Genomic DNA, 19,483 nt, shown 5'->3' with positions numbered 1-19,483 from the left:
CATTCAACATTCCTCTCATGTATGTTTGAAGGCTTCCCACACAAATTCTACTTTCACCTCACCAGTCCAATTTTGAGCCACAAAGAATCTTGCTTCTTTTACTATTTTATCCACCATATCATTGTCATCAAGGAGTGTAACATTCATCCTCCAAGAGTTTGACTTAGGCAGGGGAAAAGTAAGTTTCATTTCAAAACTGATCGGTGCATGGTCAGAGAGCAGGATGGCATTAATGTCTCCCCCTATGATTGACTGTGTGCACAAGCCCGAAGTCAAAAGGAGGTCAATCCGTGTCCACACTTTGTGTCTTGGAGAAAAGAAGGTATGTTGCTTTACCAAAGGATTCTTTAGTCTTCACACATCTGAAAGATTCCATTCATTCATACATTTAATCAAGGCTTCTCTCTTTAAATTATTTGCATTGTCCGTTGTATCTCCACTTTTATCCATCTGTGGATCTAGAGTAACATTAAAGTCCCCCCCCACTATAACATTTCTCACATTCACATTTACATTGTGCAAGAATTGTGTAAGGGAAGTAAAAAAAACTCCTGTCCCCACCATTAGGAGCATATACATTACACACACAATAGGCAACATTTTGAATGTTCATATTTACACAGATAATTCTACCATTCTGATCCTTTTCACAATTCTGTAACCGGAAGATTCTTCCTTATCAAAATGCAAACCCCTCTAGAACTAGACGTGAATGATGAACAATAGACAGAACCAACCCAATCTCTTTTCCACTTATCTACATCCACTTCCAACAAATGTGTCTCCTGGAGCATTGCAATATCCGCCCCCCAATTCTTCTAATCGTTGTAAAATAAGTTTCCTCTTATTTGTACAATTAGCTCCATTAACATTCCACGAAACCACTTTTAAACTCCTCTTGAAAGAGGAAGCCATAATGGAACTAAATTGCACCCCTCCTGTGATGAAACCTAACAACTCAAAGTAACCAAAACCTACAACTAATAAATAACAAGAAAAGAAAAAAAAACAGAAATAACTTATTGGATTTACACAACCCAAACCTCCTGAAATCTCCCTTCCACAATCATGTTGAAAAGGACTGACCCGCTCCCTCCCATTTATTCATAAAAAAGAATATATATGCATATACACATACACATAGGTCTGTAGGAATGTTAATGGATGAGAGTGTTGATGTATGAGTGAGGGAATGCTGGTGTGCTGGCGTTCCAACCCAGGGTGTTGGAGCTTATGTAGCCTGGGTGGTGGGAGCCAGTGGGTTCCTGTCCTGCAATTTAAGGACTTAAGACTAACCATAATTAGGGACTTTACTGTAATGTACCTGTGCTGGCTGCGGATCATCCTTATTAAAGTACATTTGCAAATAAATGAACACCATTTTTCAAAAGGTTGTTTGGTGCTTTTGCTTCAATGCCATCGCTCACATGTCAGTACAATAAAAATTATGATAATAAAATAGGAAAAAACATGGGTTTGGGGCAAACTAGAAAACATCATACAATACATACTTAATGCTGTAGGTGTAAAATGAATGAACTACTGAACGCAATAAAATGTAGCAGCAGTTAGCAAATCTAATCCAGGCACCCAGTTGATTGATGGGTCACCCAGTGGACGAGGCATTTGTTGAAGTGTTCACAATGGAAGCCACAAAAAAGCTTCATGCATTTTAAAAATGCATTTTCTTCTTTCTATTACAAAAGCACAAGAAGTTGATTAAGCAAAAAACCTCTCCCTTTTAAACCTTGTCTCATTTGCACATTATTTTACAAAATCTTTGCTTTGCTTTAATGAGCCCATGATTACATTATAAGTATTGTTAGTAAGCTGTAGCAGAAATGCGAGTAGCAACTTTGCCTGCATAATTCTTTTGAAAATAGCAGAGAGCGCAAAAATTGAAAAACATAGGTAATATTTTGTTTAAAAAAAAAAAAAAAAGATTTTGGAAAGATTGAATTTCAAACGTAATGGCCAAACATTTTATAGATAAAGTATTGTAGTCTTAACATTTGGCAAAAGCCAATCTACAAAAATGCTACTTCTTACGTGACAGATACCAAGACTGGCTTCAGTTAAAATGTAAACAAAGAAGATGGTCTGTTCAGTTGTTCCTACTGATTGCATGAATTACATCATTATCTGTTACAAATTGATTGACTAGAGGAAACAGGGGTAGGACTTAGCCCTTATAAGCCAGCTGTTCAGACAGTAGGGGGCTGCAATACTGTGAATCCTGAAGGAGCTGGGCCTGGAGGACACTGCCGACCACATTGGGCCTCATTCTGACCCTGGCGTTAACCAAGGTGCTATTAGCGCCTTGGTTGACGCCGTTATCTTTCCGACTCCGCCATGGTGAATGGCGTAATTACCGCCCCATTCCAAGGTTGGCGGGGGCGGTAATTCCCCATTCACCATGGGCCCTTCACCATTCCCATATTTGGCCCATAGGGCTCAATGGGAATGGGGAAGGCGCTAATTACGGCACCGTAAATTACGGTGCCGTAATTAGCTCCTAGGTCCCTTTGCGGGTTGGTTTTTTAACGCCTGCAAAAAGCAGGCGTTAAGTACCAACCCGCAAAGGGAACTCGGAATAGGGCGGTAAGGATTTAGCGGCACCGGTCTCGTTACCGGTGACCGTTAACCCTTACCGCCCTACTCGGAATGACCCCCATTATCTTTACCTGCCTGGATAAGGAAGTCAGCAGATACTTGAGTCTGTAATTCTACTCTTTGGGGCTAAAGATTGCCACTTTGCTAAGTGTTTCAAATTGTCTTTTTTAATACGTGCTTCAGTAATTTGAAGATGTAGCTAAATAACAAATTCAAATTGCCTTGGAAGCAAACAGCTTTCCGATGCCTTCACGTGAAACAGTAAACTGCTAATTGAACTACAAATCAGCACTTTTGCTATTTTTCCAAATTCTAATTTTTTTACTGTTGCAATATTTTGGGAACTGAAATGAGCCTTATTATCTGCAAATTTTTATTTTGCATGGCTGGACCATAAGACACGATGATATTGTTGTTAGGTTTGTCTTTCAACTTTCCATGTGCTGGTGAACACTGAGTTTTATTGTAGTTCGTTTGGCAGAGGGTCCAACCAGTAACCTGAGTTACCCCTCGTACTTGTTTGGGCTGGATAAGTGGCTCCATTAAAGCACAGAGGCAGGGCGAGAGGAGTCAGTTGCAGAGGATTTAAATTGCTTTACCTGCCCTTTTTTAAGCCATGGCTTTAGATTGCTTTTACATTGTTCTGAGTTAACTGCCTCTAGACTATGGGGACCGTTTTAGTTTTTAACCCTTTCTACTCAATGGAGTATCTAGCGGTTGGTCGGTATAATTCAGCTGTCTCCTGGCCTGCCAATCCACAGCATCACGGTTGTGAGTATGATTTTTAGTTTTACTGAGCAAAATATCTACACACATGTTGTATATTGGTATTTGTTAGTTGTAAAATTTAGAAGTTAATAAAAGGGTAGAATGCAGGGCATATGCTCCACTTTTTTCTTTAAACTTTCTTTGTTTTTAATACAATAGACCTTTACAAATAATTCTTAAGTAAAATACAATGAAAAATGAAGACACAACCTATAAAATCAATTGTTAGATTATAACAGCAATATAAAATTTCAATTTAAAATAATCCTGACACATGATCAACTAATAAGAACCATTTTTTTTCCCTCCCCTCTAAGTAACTTTTTGGATTTCACTTGCAATAACATTTGCCAACCTGGTTGTTTTGATTATAGAGGCATTTGTGGCTCCCCACATGCATGTTAGCCAGATCCACTCTCTAGCTAAGATCGTATTTGCATGCACAAATGAATTCATGATTTTACACCGATCGTTTTCAAAATAAGGGCAATAAATAAAGGGATGTTTTAAAGATTCCTTTGATAGATTACAGAATCTGCATATTTCTGTGTTATTATCAAATGTACTTTTATGCCAATATTTCGTTCTGACCCTTGTGTGAAATAAGTCAAATTGGAATAACATGAAAGTTCTACGTACATTAGCGCAAGGACACAATGTTAGATAAGACAAACGTGGTAATTGCTTATGTAGAAATTTAGAGTATTCAGCAAATGATGAATAACTTTGCATCTTTGAACAATTATCAGCCCAATCACATTCAAATAGTTTTTTCTTAATTTTCACTTGAAACAACTCTAGATCTTCAACAGAAATATTAATTTTCTCAAGTAACGAAAACATTCTTGCTTTATATAGAGCCATATATGGTGGATTATTATTAATTAGCATCTTCTTTAACCCAATATAATAATAATAATAATCAAAATATACAAAGAGTTTTTAGGTGGAACCATCATTTTGGCAAAGTTCAAAAGTAAACGGCAGTTATATCTAGCTGATAAAGAGGTGAGGTCTAGTTCATGTCTAACAATAGCATTAGGCATTGAAGCTGGCAAGCCCAAAGTATATTTCCACATGACTCCTTGCAAATGATCCAAGAGGGGCCCCAAATCCTAAAGGAATAATTCCACACCATATAACATGATTGCCTCAACTTTTTTTTAGATAGAATTCAAAAAGTGGAATTAATGAAAATGTGCAGATTTTATGCAATAACATTTTCATTTGGCACTTTAAAGGGAGGACCTTCACCATTAGGAGTTCTTTCATTCTTTTGAATGACATTTGATTTGTCAAGGTGAGTCCTAAATAAGGTAAATTATTAGAAATTGCAATGGGAGAGGCACCAATCTTCCAAGTAAAGTGCCGTACTTTTTTTTCTTAGAAAATATGCTTATGTTGGATTTTTGAGGATTTATGGTTAAGTTGTTAATATTGCAGTATTGCAGAAAGCTTTCTAACTTCATTTGAAGTCCTTATTGCGTACAATCAAACATCAGAATATCATCTGCGTACGCTAGCCATGATAGCCAGAAGGCTACAATGCGAAGTGCAAAAGATTTGTCAATATTCCATATTTCCTCAATGTCGGCCAGATAGAGGTTAAAAAGGATGGCTGCAAGATTGCATCCCTGTTTAACCCCCGTCCAACTTGGAATGGCCTCAGTGAGGGAACATTCCCGATTAATTCTTACCTTAAAGTTCGTTTTGCAGTGCAGAATTTCTATTAAAGTAATCAGGTATTGTGAAAAATTAGCTTTATGCAGTTTTTCCTATGGCTTACCTCTTATCACACAATCAAAGGCTGCTTTTAAGTCAAGGGAGGCAACAAAGATAGGGCTATTGGCAGGACAATTAGCATGCGCAATGATGTGTCCAAGAATGCAAGCATTAAGAGGGGTCCCCATACCTTTGCGAAACCCTACTTGGGCTTGGCATAGACAATTATTTTTTCGGCAAAAAATGTCAAGTTCTTGTAAAATAAGAGACGCAAAGATTTTTGCTGCAACGTCAATAATAGCCACAGGTATGTAGTTGTTGGGATCTGAGGTAGACCTTTTTTGTGGAGTGGAATAATAGACGTAAGCCAAGAGTTTGGAGTCATTTTTGATCTAAAGATTTCTTGGAAGATGGTCTCAAAAATAGGTGTCCAGAAGAGCGGATCGTCTTTAATCAGACAAGGCGGTAGACCAGCCGGACCTGCGCATTTGGATCCCTTCAATTTTAATATTGCATTGAGTATATCCATCCGTCCCCAAGGACAGCTATTCGGAATTAGTTGATATTCGGGTGCGAGTTCAAACGATCTAAATTTGTCAGGAAGAGCAAACTTTGCAAGAAAGAAAGAGGTCCAAGTTGAGTCATCAATTCCTGAGTCAAATTCATGTGTTTCTTCTTGTCCTATCGATCTTATGATTTTCCAGATGTCTTTGGATTTACGCTTACATAGATCAATCATCATTTGATTTTGCTTTATATTGTTCGATACACGCATCTGTCTTAATGCGCCTTTATAAGTAGCTATCATTTTCTTTTTTCTTAGTGTATACTCATAATTGATGAAACTCAACCTTGACCACCTTGCCTCACGAAGATCAGCATTTTTCTTCCTCTTAAGTAGGTTTACCTCCGCACTGAAATGTGCTCCCTGATTATTACTTATGTTATGAGAAACCTTCGTCTGAGAGATTTTCAACAGATGGGATGCTATCATCCTTAAATTCCATTTTAGAATTCCAGCGTTCTCAAGACGATGATTCCCATGACCTTTTCAGAGATCTCGATTTACTAAAGCAGTACATTTCCTACAGGTAACTGGGGACCAGTTGATTGACATACATGGTCTATCACACCGAATTAGCGCTAGGTGGGAATGGGGAGGGCAGAGTTTAAAATATTGTAATATCGATAATGTTATCATTACGTGATCTCCCAAAAAGGTCTCACTGGTAGTGACAGTAGAAACCCACCCAGATAAGCACTTGGATGAAAACATGTGATCGATCCATGATTTTGCACCTCCACGTTTCCACGTGAAATTCATGTGATTACTTGCAGGTGTTACCAAATACAGGTCCCAACACTTGAGAACATTTCTCCAAACATTGCCCTTTTAAAGTGATGACTGGAAATACAATGATTTTTTAACCAAACTACTATTATTGGTCCAAAATGATGCGTTAAAATCACCTCCCATGATAACTTCCGCCAGAGGTTCCTTGACAAAAGCTTCATTGAGAGCGTCATTCAGGATTTTACAAGCTCTTTAAATAGTGTATTGATAAGGGTTCCAATACAAAGAAATTAAGAACAAATTTCCGTTCGATCTTACATCAAATGTGAGATCCACCAAAATAAAAAGATCCGATTCATATACGTTGTTGATAATGAACTTCAACTTGGTATCAATCAAAACAGCTAAGCCACCTGAAGGTCTACCTTCTAGCCCTTTGGTCGCGGGATGAAAATAGGAAGCAAAGCCATCAAGTTCAAGCTTATTAATAGCCATAGTCTCCTGTACCAGCAGAATGTGTGGGAGGGACTCTGCCTTTGTCTCTCCCCATTTTAGCAGATTCAGGAAGCCACAGCAATTCCGCAACGCAATTCTAAGGTCCTGGATTTATGACGAAGCAGATTGTAAAGTTGTATTAGCGACTGTTTTGATCAAGGGCTCGAGCCATTTGAGTCCATTTAGTGCATTTGTAAGTGCAGAGAGTTGTTCCATCATATTTCTGTTGGAATCATTAGAGCAGGTTGAGATTTCATTAGTGTTTGTAACAGGTTTTACTGGAGGAGGTTGGAATTCTAAGAAGTCCATAGCTTCTTTAATTTGCGGGAATCCCAACATGTCCATCACTCTGGTGTTCCCAAATCAATTTTGCTATTATAGGGGATAGCATCTTGGACAGCATTCGGTTATTGTTTTCGTTAGGAAGTCTGATCCATTCGATATCGTTAGTTACTAGACTTCTGAGCGATGGGATCTTGAAGAGCGAATTCATTAGCAAGGAGTGATTAATGCGCACAGCTCCATTTATCTTGATGTCGCTCTTCCATCCAATGATATTTTTCATTTCATTCGGAATCTTTTGTTAAAGCAAGAGAGGTTGACAATAGGCATCTCCGAACGGTGTCTCACACTTGTTTTCTTCCATTGAATACTCTTTCTTTGGAACAAATGAATTCCCAAGGGATTTGTGTAAAACTTTTCTTTGATCATCCTCTTCGTAATTCTTCTTTGTAACTTGTGATTTCTCTGCCATTCCCATGCCGTCAATCGTAACTGTGGGCACTGATGGAGGCTGGATTCGGGAGGATTCAATCAAGTTCTCGTTGTGAGCAGTAGACTGTGCTTGCTTTACGTGAGGCTCTATGTTGTCTTCATCACAATTCGAGCTTACTTCCATATGCTCCACTACTTTATTGCTAATACAAGAGAATAAATATATCTAAATGCTAAACAGGAGAAGGAGGGCATTATTGATGTGTTTTTATTAATGAACATAAAAGGCACTGTATTGCAGGTCCAAACACTTATTAGGTTAGTTATAAAGCTGTATAACGAAGATATTGATATCATCTAATTTTCATCATACACACAGGGGTAATTAGCATTCATATATAAATGCTCCCAGAAGGTAGACTGACAACAATATTGTTGTCCAATAGTAAGCCTGTTATATGCTCAGGGCAGTTGTTTCCCTCGCACTAAAGTGAACAAACCCAACTTTCTCCAGAACATTGCTTTAGGTACAGCAATATTCTCTGTCGCAAAACCTTCCAATGCACCTGGTGGGAATTTAGACAGCCGTTCTGGTGGATTTTAGGCTCTGGCATGCAGAGTATGATGTAATTCATGACAATTGTTTGTATGGGCAGTCTTTTATTCAAATTAATTATGTGTTCCCTTGAATTCTTGCCTACTCTTTTCCCTTCTTGAGAGCTGGCCTTGATTGCTTGACCACAGTTACCACCGGAGGAGCAAAGGAATGCAAGGGACAACATGTTTGCCTATATTTAGGATGTTAACACCAGCTTCAAGGCCTGGGACTGTGGGATTCCTCCTACACCTAACAGCAGTAATGGCGATCCAGTGATGGACATCGGGCAACACCATTAAATGGAGTAAAATCCTACAGGATTTCAATGCAGTAAAGCCAGAGAGTTGCATCCACTGGCCTTCATTCTACATGGACTAACATTCTAAACTGTCATACGTTCAACACTTGACATTACATATACTATGACATCACCCACTCCGCCATTCTGTAGTACACGAAGGACACTGATAAAACTGAATTGTAATTGTGTATATTAATATGTGTTTGTTTATCAAGATGCAGAGGTGCTGCAAATCATATGCAAACACAGCCTCCACATACATTCATATGTCATAATATCATTGAATTCCAGGAAATGTCCCTTATGCATAGTCCCTTATGCATAGTATCAACACAACTTAAATGGTCAGCCTTGCATGTCCAGTTGCTGCCCTCATATGCCAAGTGCAGCCTCAAATGCCCCAATAATGAGGTGATATTCCCTGAGGTGGTGGGCCCGCTGTGCAAGTTAAAGGCCCAAGCGAAGCTAGGGTCCCTTAACGAGGGTGGCGAGCTGTTACACACAGGGTGGGCCCAGTCACAGGACTCGCTGCCGCAGCTAACAGGTAAATGAAATTGGGGTGAGGGATTAAAAAAAAAAACTGGTTCGGTGGTCGGAAGAAAACTGGCGGGGAGCCGGATGTCAGGCAGTAAAAAACACAGGCTTTCACTGGTAGTGTCAGCCCGCGTTCCTAGCCACCTGATTTGCTGGCTCCCCCGCCCAGGGTGCTAATGGCTGTTAATACCAAATGTACAGTGCATCCCTCCCATGTCCAGTTGATATGTTCATATTGGGCTCAAACGATCTGTTGTGTGCTGAGTTTTGTAAAATGTGCTACGCTACAAGTGGGCACTTGGCACTATTGCTGGTGAGACTCTGGGGTCCCGTTAGACTGAGTAAAGGGTCTAACCATCGTAATAAGTTCCTTTTAAACATTCGAAATTGGGATGTTTCTTTCCAATGTCACCAAATGGCAGTTAATACCTCATATCTATGATACTGATTCAATTTCCATTCAATGTAGACAGGATGACGCACTGCTCAGGTTCTCAAAACAAAGCAGTTCAAAACGTGGATCGAGGCCGTCTGGACTTCCACATTAGTCACTTTTCCAACGTTCCAAAAGTTCTTTTCACAGTTCAACAAAAGGTTCACAGTTCAACAAAAGTTCACGTAGGCCTCTCACAGCACTTGTAGGGATTCCCTTTCCCAACCTTTATTCACCTTTGTTAGGGGTTCCCTTCACCTAAGTTATGACACTTCAATTCTGATCTCCCTCAGTTGGGCTCAGACCTTTTTTCTGATGTCGAAGACTTTCAAATGTGTGAGGCTTTTACTACTATAGACCTCTGCAGGACCACTGTGACTTTCCCTTCTACTCACACTCTTGTGTTATTTCTGTCAGTAGCGCCATGGTGACGGTAAACCTGTAATGAGGAGACTCTCAGATCACCACTGGTAGTAATCCTCAAGAAAATGAATCTGTAATGAGGCCCATGAAGTGGTATTTAAATGTCATGTTCTATCAATATTACTGGCTCAATGTTCTTTTAATAATAACTGATTCTCATTAAAAACAAAGGTATTCATTTTTGGGGGGACTAGGAGTATTAGGCAGTGGCCAGTAATTGATGTGGCCCACGGACAAAGACCAAGCCAAATGTTCTGGACCCCTAGAATATGTTTGTAAGTAACCCTGGTTCATGTTATCAAATGTTGAGCCAAAACATGTTTGCTTATAAGGTTATACTGTGTTTCTTGTTGTCTGATTTGTTTGCCAAGATTAAAGAGTAAAGATTCCTATCCTTATGATGGAGCGAAAATGGTCTGTAAAATGTACAATTACAAAGATCTTTGTCTGGTTTAGCTATCAACATAATATGGGCCTGCTGCTAAAATGTCGTAATAAGTTTGTCATAACAAGCCAATGAGTGACTTTCTTTGAGCTTATTGATTGATGAACGTTTACTGGAATGCTTTTTGGACAGGCTTCTCTATTTTTCTGATTATTTTTTTTTAACACTTCTCTAATCATAGTATGTGAAAATGATCATGTGAATGCTAAAAATACAAAGTTTGTGCTACCCCTAGCTCTCTGCAAAGCCCCAAAGGGAAAAGGTATGTGGAAATGTTTTGAATGAACTAAAATACATTTCTCCTTGCTGCTGGAAAAAAGCATAATCTTGGAGTCAGTGTTTGGTGCACATTAATGTATGTTTGTGAAACTCTACTTCTCAATGACCCCAACTAAAAATAGTTGTATTTACAACATTGCAATCTACCGAACCCCGTCACTACAATCTGACTTCAATGACGAATTGCACAACTGCTAAATAACCTAAAAGGGCCCAATACAGGCAGGTAGTCCTAGGCGACTTAAATAGATGGAGTTCAAACGTCAAAGACTCCATATCTCTTGAGAAAGATCTAAAATCAATTGACTTTATCGTGAACAACTCAGAACCTACGTCAAATAAGTGAAACCAACTTGATTGGATAGTTTCCAACAGCGTGTGAACTACTATGCTAGGAACAAATCCATGCATATGGTCTGATCACCATAAAATCGAACTGGTACTGATACCTAAAGAGAATATCAGGAACTTGAACAATGCACCTAACAAAGTCTATGGAAGAAACTTTAAAAAGATCAGGCTGCTTATTCTGGCACAAGGCATTGAAAACATTATGAAGACGACAGTAGATGAGGACTCTTGTGAGAAAATAGTTTGAACATTTAATAACCAATTCCAAAAGATTATCGACCAACATTCTCCCATCAAAAGTCAACAGGTTAGACCCAACCCTAATCACCAGAATTGGTTTAACGCTGAAGCCAGTACACTTAAAAAGGAAATGGGAGAGAAAGTGGCAAAACAAAAACAGACAAAAACAAAGAGAAATGGAAGGAACTGGATAAATTACATAGAGAAAAACTGACAGAAGGAAAGAAAAACTACTTCAATGAACAAATCCACTACTGCTTCCAGCTCGACGGGCAAATTGTTCCAGATTCTGAAATTGGTCGAAAAACCTCCGACACTGTCCCCTCCATTTCAGCCATCACAAGTAGAGTGTGAGAAGGTCCAAACAGCCTTTTACAATAAAATCAAAAAGCTTGTGAAGTCATAAAATCCTGTAAATTGGACGTCCAACCACACCATCTCCTGGATAACTTGGAGTATACCCCCTACGAGAGGAGTAAATTCAAGTTCTCCCCCATCTCTCTAGAGGACATGACCTCTATACTCTCTACCATTAGATGCACAGCTTGCTCCAATAACATACTACCCCCAAGCTTATACTGGGCAACGCCGGGACTTTTGCCCCCTATCTTCGTAGAATGGTGAATGCTTCGTTTAGAGACGACAAAGTCCCTACCGCAATTAAAACAGTTACTGTTACACCCATAGTCAAAACACCTGGATTAGACCTACACGACTCTTCCAATCTCCGTCCAATAACGAACTGTAACTTTCTCCTAAAAATCTTGGACAAAGTCGCTACCATCCAACTCCAAGATTATGTCGACAGGAACAGCCTCCTACACACTCAACAATCGGGCTTTAGAGGAGCACATGGTACAGAGACGGCCCTGCTCGACCTTCAGACTAAAATGCTTAGTATACTAGACGAGGGAAAAACAGGGATGCTGATATTATTAGACCTCTCAGCAGCATTTGATTTGCTCGACCATCAAAAGCCTGACTAGGCTTTAGACCAATCAGACCAATGTTCTTGAGGAGCCATAGACTGGGTAACATCCTTCCTCAAAGAGCAGAGCTCCAAGATCCACTGGGGTGACCCCTTCTCCATACCCTGACCTATAAATCATGGCATACCCCAGGGGGCCAGCCTATCACCCCTTTTGTTCAATCTCTATCTGCAGTGTCTATGTACCCTATTAACCATCTTGGGGGTCTTCTTTACAAATTTCAATGACAGCAAGACTGAGCTCATGATCTTTGGATCACACCAGGCAAGAGCTAAGCTAGACACAGAATACACCACCTTTTAAGATCAAAGACACAAATGTAAGGGTCTCTGATAAGGTCAAGACACTAGTTGTCTACCTGCAAGCATCCTTAGGAGCGGAAAACAGTAAAAAAATATTTATTTAGCAAAGAAATAGGTATGTAAATAATACATGAACAACTAGACATAAAGCAATGCAACAAACATATAAATGCATTTGTTTGATAGTTAGAAGGTTAATAGTTGAAAAAACTACGATTGAAAAAACAAGCAAGAACCTGTCAACAAATCCTAGGACATAGAACAATTTAAATTCTGCCAATTCTTTGAAAATAACTTATGCAGTGGCTAAATACAAGCCATAAATAAGAATGTTGACTTAGTTTTAGGTCACCATTCAGCATTGGTAGTCTGTTGTCCTGTTCTTTTTAGGATTTTCTTCTGTTTATTCTGTTTAAAAGTTTGAAGAAAAACTTATATTTGGGTTCTTGTTTGTTTTTTCAATCATAGCTTTTTTAACTATTAACCTTCTAACTATCAAAAAAATGCATTTATATGTTTGTTGCATTGCTTTATGTCTAGTTGTTCATGTATTATTTACATACATTTACAACATCCCCACTTACGCTAATGTTAGCATACGGGCAATGGAGGCGTCCCCCGCTGTTGTACGAGCAAGTGGTGCACATCGTGCTGAATGTGTGAGGGGCGCCTAAACGGCCCCTCGCTCCCACACACCACCCTCACTGCACCGTTTTGGATGACCTGTTATCTATTCCCCTCTGATGTACTAAGGCCAGCTAATACGCTGCAAAAATCTATTTTCGCTCCAACAATAGCTCTGGCAATTGTCTATGCTTTGGCCTGTGTGATGAAGGGTCTGAGGTGAGCTAAGAGCTTAATATAATAGGCCACCGAGGAGACAATAATCCCTACATGTGCCTTCATAGAAAGCTGTTTGTGAAAGAAAACTCCCAAGGTTTTAACCTTCTTAAGGGGTGTTATATTGACCTAACTAAGCTGGAAGGTCTTGTATGCTGGACCCAGTTTGGATAGAATGGGCTGCGTACAACAGCTCTGTCTTACCCTTATCCAGGGGAAAGTTATTACAAACCTTCCAGTTGTCGATGGAGGTATAGATGCTATTTAGTTCTGCTTCATCCCTCGCATGAGTACCAACCATGAGGACGACACACTGCGTGTCGTCGCATAGTTGGTAAACGTGATCCCCTCCTGATCCAACAGTGCAAAGAAGGGTGCCATAAATAGGTTATAAAGACAGGGAGAAATACAGGCACCCTGTAGAACACCAAATTCAATGTTAAGAGGACGGGCTTCTGCCTCCTCGGCGATCCAGCGTACTGCTTCTGGGGAGAAGTTGGTCACTGCCTCCAACCTGGCGACCAGTATAGAATGGTTGACCAGGACGAAGGCAGCCGAGAGATCCAAGAGCATCAACATAGAAGTGAAAGCCTTGTCCACCCGCTCCAACAGCCTGGACTTCAGTTCCAATAACGCTGTTTCAGCTCTGTATCCCACCCTGAAACCTGATTGGCGAGGATTCAAAATGGGAAAGTTATTAAAATGTTGGACAATCTGCCCATACGCGACCCTATCTAAAATGTTCAGTAAAAATGGCGTATTAGTAATGGGCTTGTAATTGAGTGGCACTTCCGTGGGTAAACCGTTTTCCTTTTAAGATTAGGGGTGACCCAGGCTTGTTTGATTATCGCAGCCTACACGACTAGACATATTAATGCATGTAGACCATTCATCACTAATGATAATTGTGTGACAATTGCCAGAGCCCTCAACATCTCCAGACTGGACTATATAACACCCTTTTTGCATGCACCAGCGTTGGGAAAATCAAAAAACTGCAAGTGATTCAAAACAATGCTCTATAGCAGCCCTGAACATTCTGAAAAAGGACCATATCTTGCAAACCAGAAGAAGCGTGCACTGGTTGCTCATTCGTGAACACGTCCTATTTAAAACTCTGACACTAACGCACAAATGCCTTTCGAATACCACATCTAGATATCTTTTTCGAAAATTCGATAAATCCCAATCTAACAGACCCACGCCGGTCTCACAATCACATCTCCTTTCTATCCCTAGATTTTAACTACAAAGAGCAGGGGGCAGTAGCTTCCCTGTAATAGCTGCAAAACATTGGAATGCCCTACCACTACGCCTAATAATTGAACCCTCCTTTTAGTCTTTCCACAAACTGAACCCTCCTTTTAGTCTTTCCGCAAAGGCCTCAAAACCTGGCTCATCTCACTCGACGTATGATCTCCACTATCTGTCCCTGACAATCAATTAGACTTGCAAGACCCAGTAGTACTTGATCTACACAAAAATGTATATTCCCTTTCTTATGTTGCACCCAGTGCACATTCTGTAACCAGCGTCCAATGCACCTGTTTTTATCTTACAAAGATGAGAGATATTGTAACTGTATCCAAGGCCCAATGTCTGCCTAGTCTTAATGTATGACAAAGATATCTGTAACCAGTGCCTGGAGGCCTCTGTGTTTCGAGCGCTATACAAATGACTAAATAAATCAGGCTCAACATTTCCTACTGTTTTCAAATGTTCTTGTTATCTATTTAGTATATCCTTCTCTCATACCAGACTGTCTGGCCGCAATGGTGTGCAGCCACTGATCTCTGCCTTAATGCCACAAAGGCTGAGACCCTCCTCATTGGGACACCTGCTGCCTCCTTTCCTCTCTCTCTCTGGCCGCCCACTCTGGGTCCTCTTCCTGCGCCTTCCTGTTAGGCTAAGAACCTTGGTGTCATCTTATCACCCTCTCCTCATATCTCTGATGTCTCTAAGAAGTCAAACAATCAGCTGCACCTCCTAAGAGGTATTCTTCCTTTTCTCACTTTCCCCCAGAAGCTCACTATCTCCAGAGTTCTGGTCCTTTCCAGGCTAGACTATAGCAACAGCCTCTTTTGAAATCTTCCTGCCTCTCCTCTTTGATCTTTACAACTTATCCAGAACAGGACTGCAAGACTTGTCCTTGGCCTCAAGCCCAGGGATCGTATTTCTCCAGCTCTTCATTGGCCCCCTGCGGCTGCAAGGATCAACTTCAAGATCCTCTGTATTGTCCACAAGGCTTTCTGGGGCCTGGGTCCGCTCTACCTCCAACTTTCTGTTCCAAAACATCTTCCTTCTTAATCTCTCCGCTCATCCACCTCGAAGCCTCTGAGGGTCAGAAGCAACTCAAGACCTTCCTTTTCACTTCCGCTTTCTCTTCCTCTCCCCTGCTGATGCACCAGACTGCTCTGCGCACTGGTCACTTGGTCACCCTCTGAACTCAGGCCCAGGCTCCTGCATGTCCAGTTGCCCACGCACTGCCTCCGGGCTCCCCCGCACTTAAGGGTCTGTATCTGAAACCCTACAGTCCCTTCTATCTGCACTTATGAGCTACCCGCTGTCTGCACTTGTCGGTTAACAACACTTCCCGTTTCCACCCCCCCCCCCCCCCCGGCACTTCTCCCCTTCCCCGCACTTGCATGATCTGAACTACACAAGCCCTAGTAAGATTATTTTGTCCTCCCCCGTTTTCCATTCCTTGTCTTGTCGCGCCTAGAAATACTTGTGTACACGTGCGTTATAAATGCCACATCATATCATATCCAAGGATTCACACCTATTTTTTTATTTTGTCTACTCCCCCATTACCTTCTTCTATCTAAACAGTCCAACCACCTTGTATTGTTTCTTTTAGCCTCGAACCACATTTTCAGTCCCTTCAATATACAAAAATTGCAATAAACAAAATCCCTCTTCTCAAGGAGAGACATATATTCATAATCAATACCATTAACTTGTGCTGGTTGTATTGTTTCTATAGCCTCGTCCATTGTTTTTGATTTGAAGAGTCAGTCAACGGCATCTAATATTACACATAGTGCTGCACCGGTCGTGTGTGAAGATTTTATCTGCCACGTCGGTTCCCCTGACAAAGTTGTGCACATTTTCTCACAACAAAGTATAAGAACGAAACCTGTTGGGAAATGTTATAACCACTGTAATTTTCAACAGTGTAGTAATACTAATGTTTTTAATTGTATAAGGACCTAATTATAGGTATCCGCCAACTATAGGTTTATGCTACGAAGTTGAATATACTTGTGAGCTAAAGGGTTTTACGAGTACTGACCAATGCTGTTACTCTTTTTATATCTTCTTTTTATGTTTTTTACTAGATGTATGTACTTTGAGATTTTGATGTTTTGCACAGCACATGTCAATTTGATGTTTTTTGGAGGTGTGATCAATTGCACTTTTTGTGTTTTTAACCATTTTGGGTCAATATTAATGAAGACACAAATGTATTGATTATGAATATATGTCTCTCCTTGAGAAGGGGGATTTTGTTTATTGCAATTTTTGTATATTGAAGGGACCGATAATGTGATTCGAGGCTTAAAGAAACGATGCAAGTTGGTTGGGATCTACTTTTTTATTTCCGATAGGTGTGTCAGGGAATGGTCCCAACGTCGTAACATTTTCCTTTTGTCTTCCTTCACTTGGTATTATCTAAACATGTCCAACACTTGTTTCCACAACTTAATCCCTTTGCCTAATTGGTTAATCCTGTCTTTGGTCTGTTTTCTTTTTAGATTCCTCATTTAAGTAAACCATTTCCTTTATAGCAGGTGTTGCACACATTCTAAGAGTTGCCAACCAGACCTTTAACGGTATAGGGGGGCAGCCAAGAGGGGGCTGGCACTCCCAAGGGGCATGAAAAGGTAGCCCTCCTTCAAGGGACATCTTTTTTCTCACGTTTCATTGTGGAGCTGGTGATTGCCCAGGAGTATCAAGAAGGGCCGGTCATCCTCCCTCCCACCTTACAAGGAATGATTTATGGTGCTATCCTGGCAGTCGCAGGGCGGTATGAAAGCGACCAGCTGGACTTAAAATACTGTGTAGTGAGCATGGTAAGAATCGGGAGGGGTTTTCTCTACTCCCCTGGTCAGCCTCCCTCGGAGGTTCAGCGAGGGCAGGCTGATCGAGGACACTTTCGTTTGAAGGATCTTTGGCCTAACAAATAAAGTTGGAGATGGTTGAAAAGAAAAGGGGAGAAGCAAGGATTTTGTGATTTAGGCTGCTGGTCACAACAAAAGAATAATAATGTAGACATAGTGTGTTGGGCAGTGTTGACAATCGGGAAGTAGAATGTAATTAGTGTGATTGCTCTGTTTATGTAATAAGCCTGCAGCTTTTTATGCCAAAAAGAATAAGTGGACTCTGGGCATTGGAGTATGGGGTAACGCCCAGGTCATGTCGTATGGTGCACAGCTGAGTTTACAAGAGAAACAACATGAACACTCCATGCAATATCACATACAGTTATTCCTTACCCTCGTCCCCTCTAGGTACATAAGAAAGCTCAGGGAGCACTAGAAACTTAAATAACTAGCTCAAGTTCCTCTTGGTCTTCCATCTTCCAGTCAGGGCCAGGAACAAAGATCTCAAGCAGACGAGATGCAGAACAGGCAGTAAAAGACGGCACTTCACTCGGGAATGAGCTGGGGGTTGAGAAGCTGCACTCTAGCGTCACGGCGCCATTGGCGGTCACGGCGCTAGCAGGGTCTGACCTCATGATGCCATTGTGTCGTGCCGAGGCTGTGAAATGTAGACTCCAGACCTGCCATGGAACCATCTGGCACCGTAGACTCCAGAGCTGCCATGGAACCATATGACACCAGCGCTGCGCTGATAGTCATTGGGATTAGAGAACCTGCCCTGCTACTATTCATCATGTTAGACTCCCTTTCTCTGCTTTAGCTTAATAGTTTTATCTGAGCTGTCAATCAAGTCGTGTCTTCAGCCGTGACTAACCGTAGAGTCATCTCTGCCACAAACTGTCATTTTTTTCTGAAAGTGTTTCCTTTTCACTTCATACCCATATATTGTCTGACGCAACACATTGTATTGATTCGATTACTAATTTTGTATTTAGTTTATTTCGTTATTGTATTGCACGTATTTGAATCACCCCCAGGCACGTTAACACGCTAAAGAGTTACCAAACCTGACTTTGCAGTGCAAAACTACTGTTTCATGGGAACACACAACATGGCATTATGCTCATCGGTCGAGGCATGTACTCCTTATGGGCCATGCATGTGCACAGTGCTTCTAATATATATATATACTATGCAGTAAACAATTGAACACGCAAAGCTCTCTTGATGCTACTGAATTAAATGTCTTTTTCTCTGAATGTTTGCACCCTCTTTAGAATATGGTGTTAAGTTTTCGGGTTTCCGAACTGCAAGTCTTGCTCGGCTATGCTGGACGTAACAAAAGTGGCCGGAAGCATGAACTGCTGGTCAGGGCACTGCATCTATTGAAAAGCGGCTGCAGCCCCGCAGTGCAGATTAAAATCAAGGAACTCTATCGCCGCCGCTACCCGAGGACACTGGAAGCTCTCGCAAATTTGACAGACATAAAGTCCTCTGTATTCAACTTGGACAAGAAATCTTCAGTACCAACGGACTTGTCTGGGGTGCTCTCGCCCCCTTCCACTTCAGCACCTCATCCCGCTTCCTCACCCACTGGATCGGTGCTCTTTCAAGACACAAAACCCCATTTTGATTTGCAACAACTGACCCAGATTCCGCCTGTGCATCCGGATGTTCAGATGAAAAACCTCCCGTTTTACGACGTCCTTGATGTCCTCTTAAAGCCCACAAGTTTGGGTGAGTACTTATACATTATTCTGGGTTAAAGTTTCTTTTTAAATGGCGCTGCTTGTATTAGAAATCGTGTCATGTGTTTGTACCATTCCTAGCGGTTCATTAGCATTTCCAAGTGGTATAATATCACACTGATAATGTCTGCAGTGCTACACAATGGCCATTGGAAAAATCAATGTCAACCCAGTATCAAAAATTCAGGGTGTGATGTTTTTCCTCCTTCAATTGGAATGCTTTGGCACAGCCCAGCCTTCTCATGAAAGAATTAGCTACTCAACAAGACACTGCATCACGGCCAGTAA

The 19,483-nt window shown here is 40.9% G+C and overlaps 1 protein-coding gene across 5 annotated transcripts in view; it reads left to right on the top strand.

Moving 5' to 3' along the window:
- PIAS2 (protein inhibitor of activated STAT 2) overlaps positions 1–19,483 on the top strand; it is a 940,364-nt gene that overhangs the window by 74,298 nt on the left and 846,583 nt on the right. For all 5 annotated transcript variants that reach the window (XM_069626926.1, XM_069626927.1, XM_069626930.1 and 2 more), the window contains one exon: positions 18,725–19,184. In XM_069626926.1, the coding sequence (XP_069483027.1) occupies positions 18,725–19,184 (460 nt within the window). The remainder of the gene's footprint in view (positions 1–18,724; positions 19,185–19,483) is intronic.

This window comes from Ambystoma mexicanum, chromosome 6p (genome assembly GCF_040938575.1).
Source record: "Ambystoma mexicanum isolate Mex_15411 chromosome 6p, UKY_AmexF1_1, whole genome shotgun sequence".
NCBI classification, from domain to species: domain Eukaryota; kingdom Metazoa; phylum Chordata; class Amphibia; order Caudata; family Ambystomatidae; genus Ambystoma; species Ambystoma mexicanum.
The sequence above is the reverse complement of the archived record's forward strand: the minus strand, read 5'-3'. Positions and strand labels throughout refer to the sequence as shown.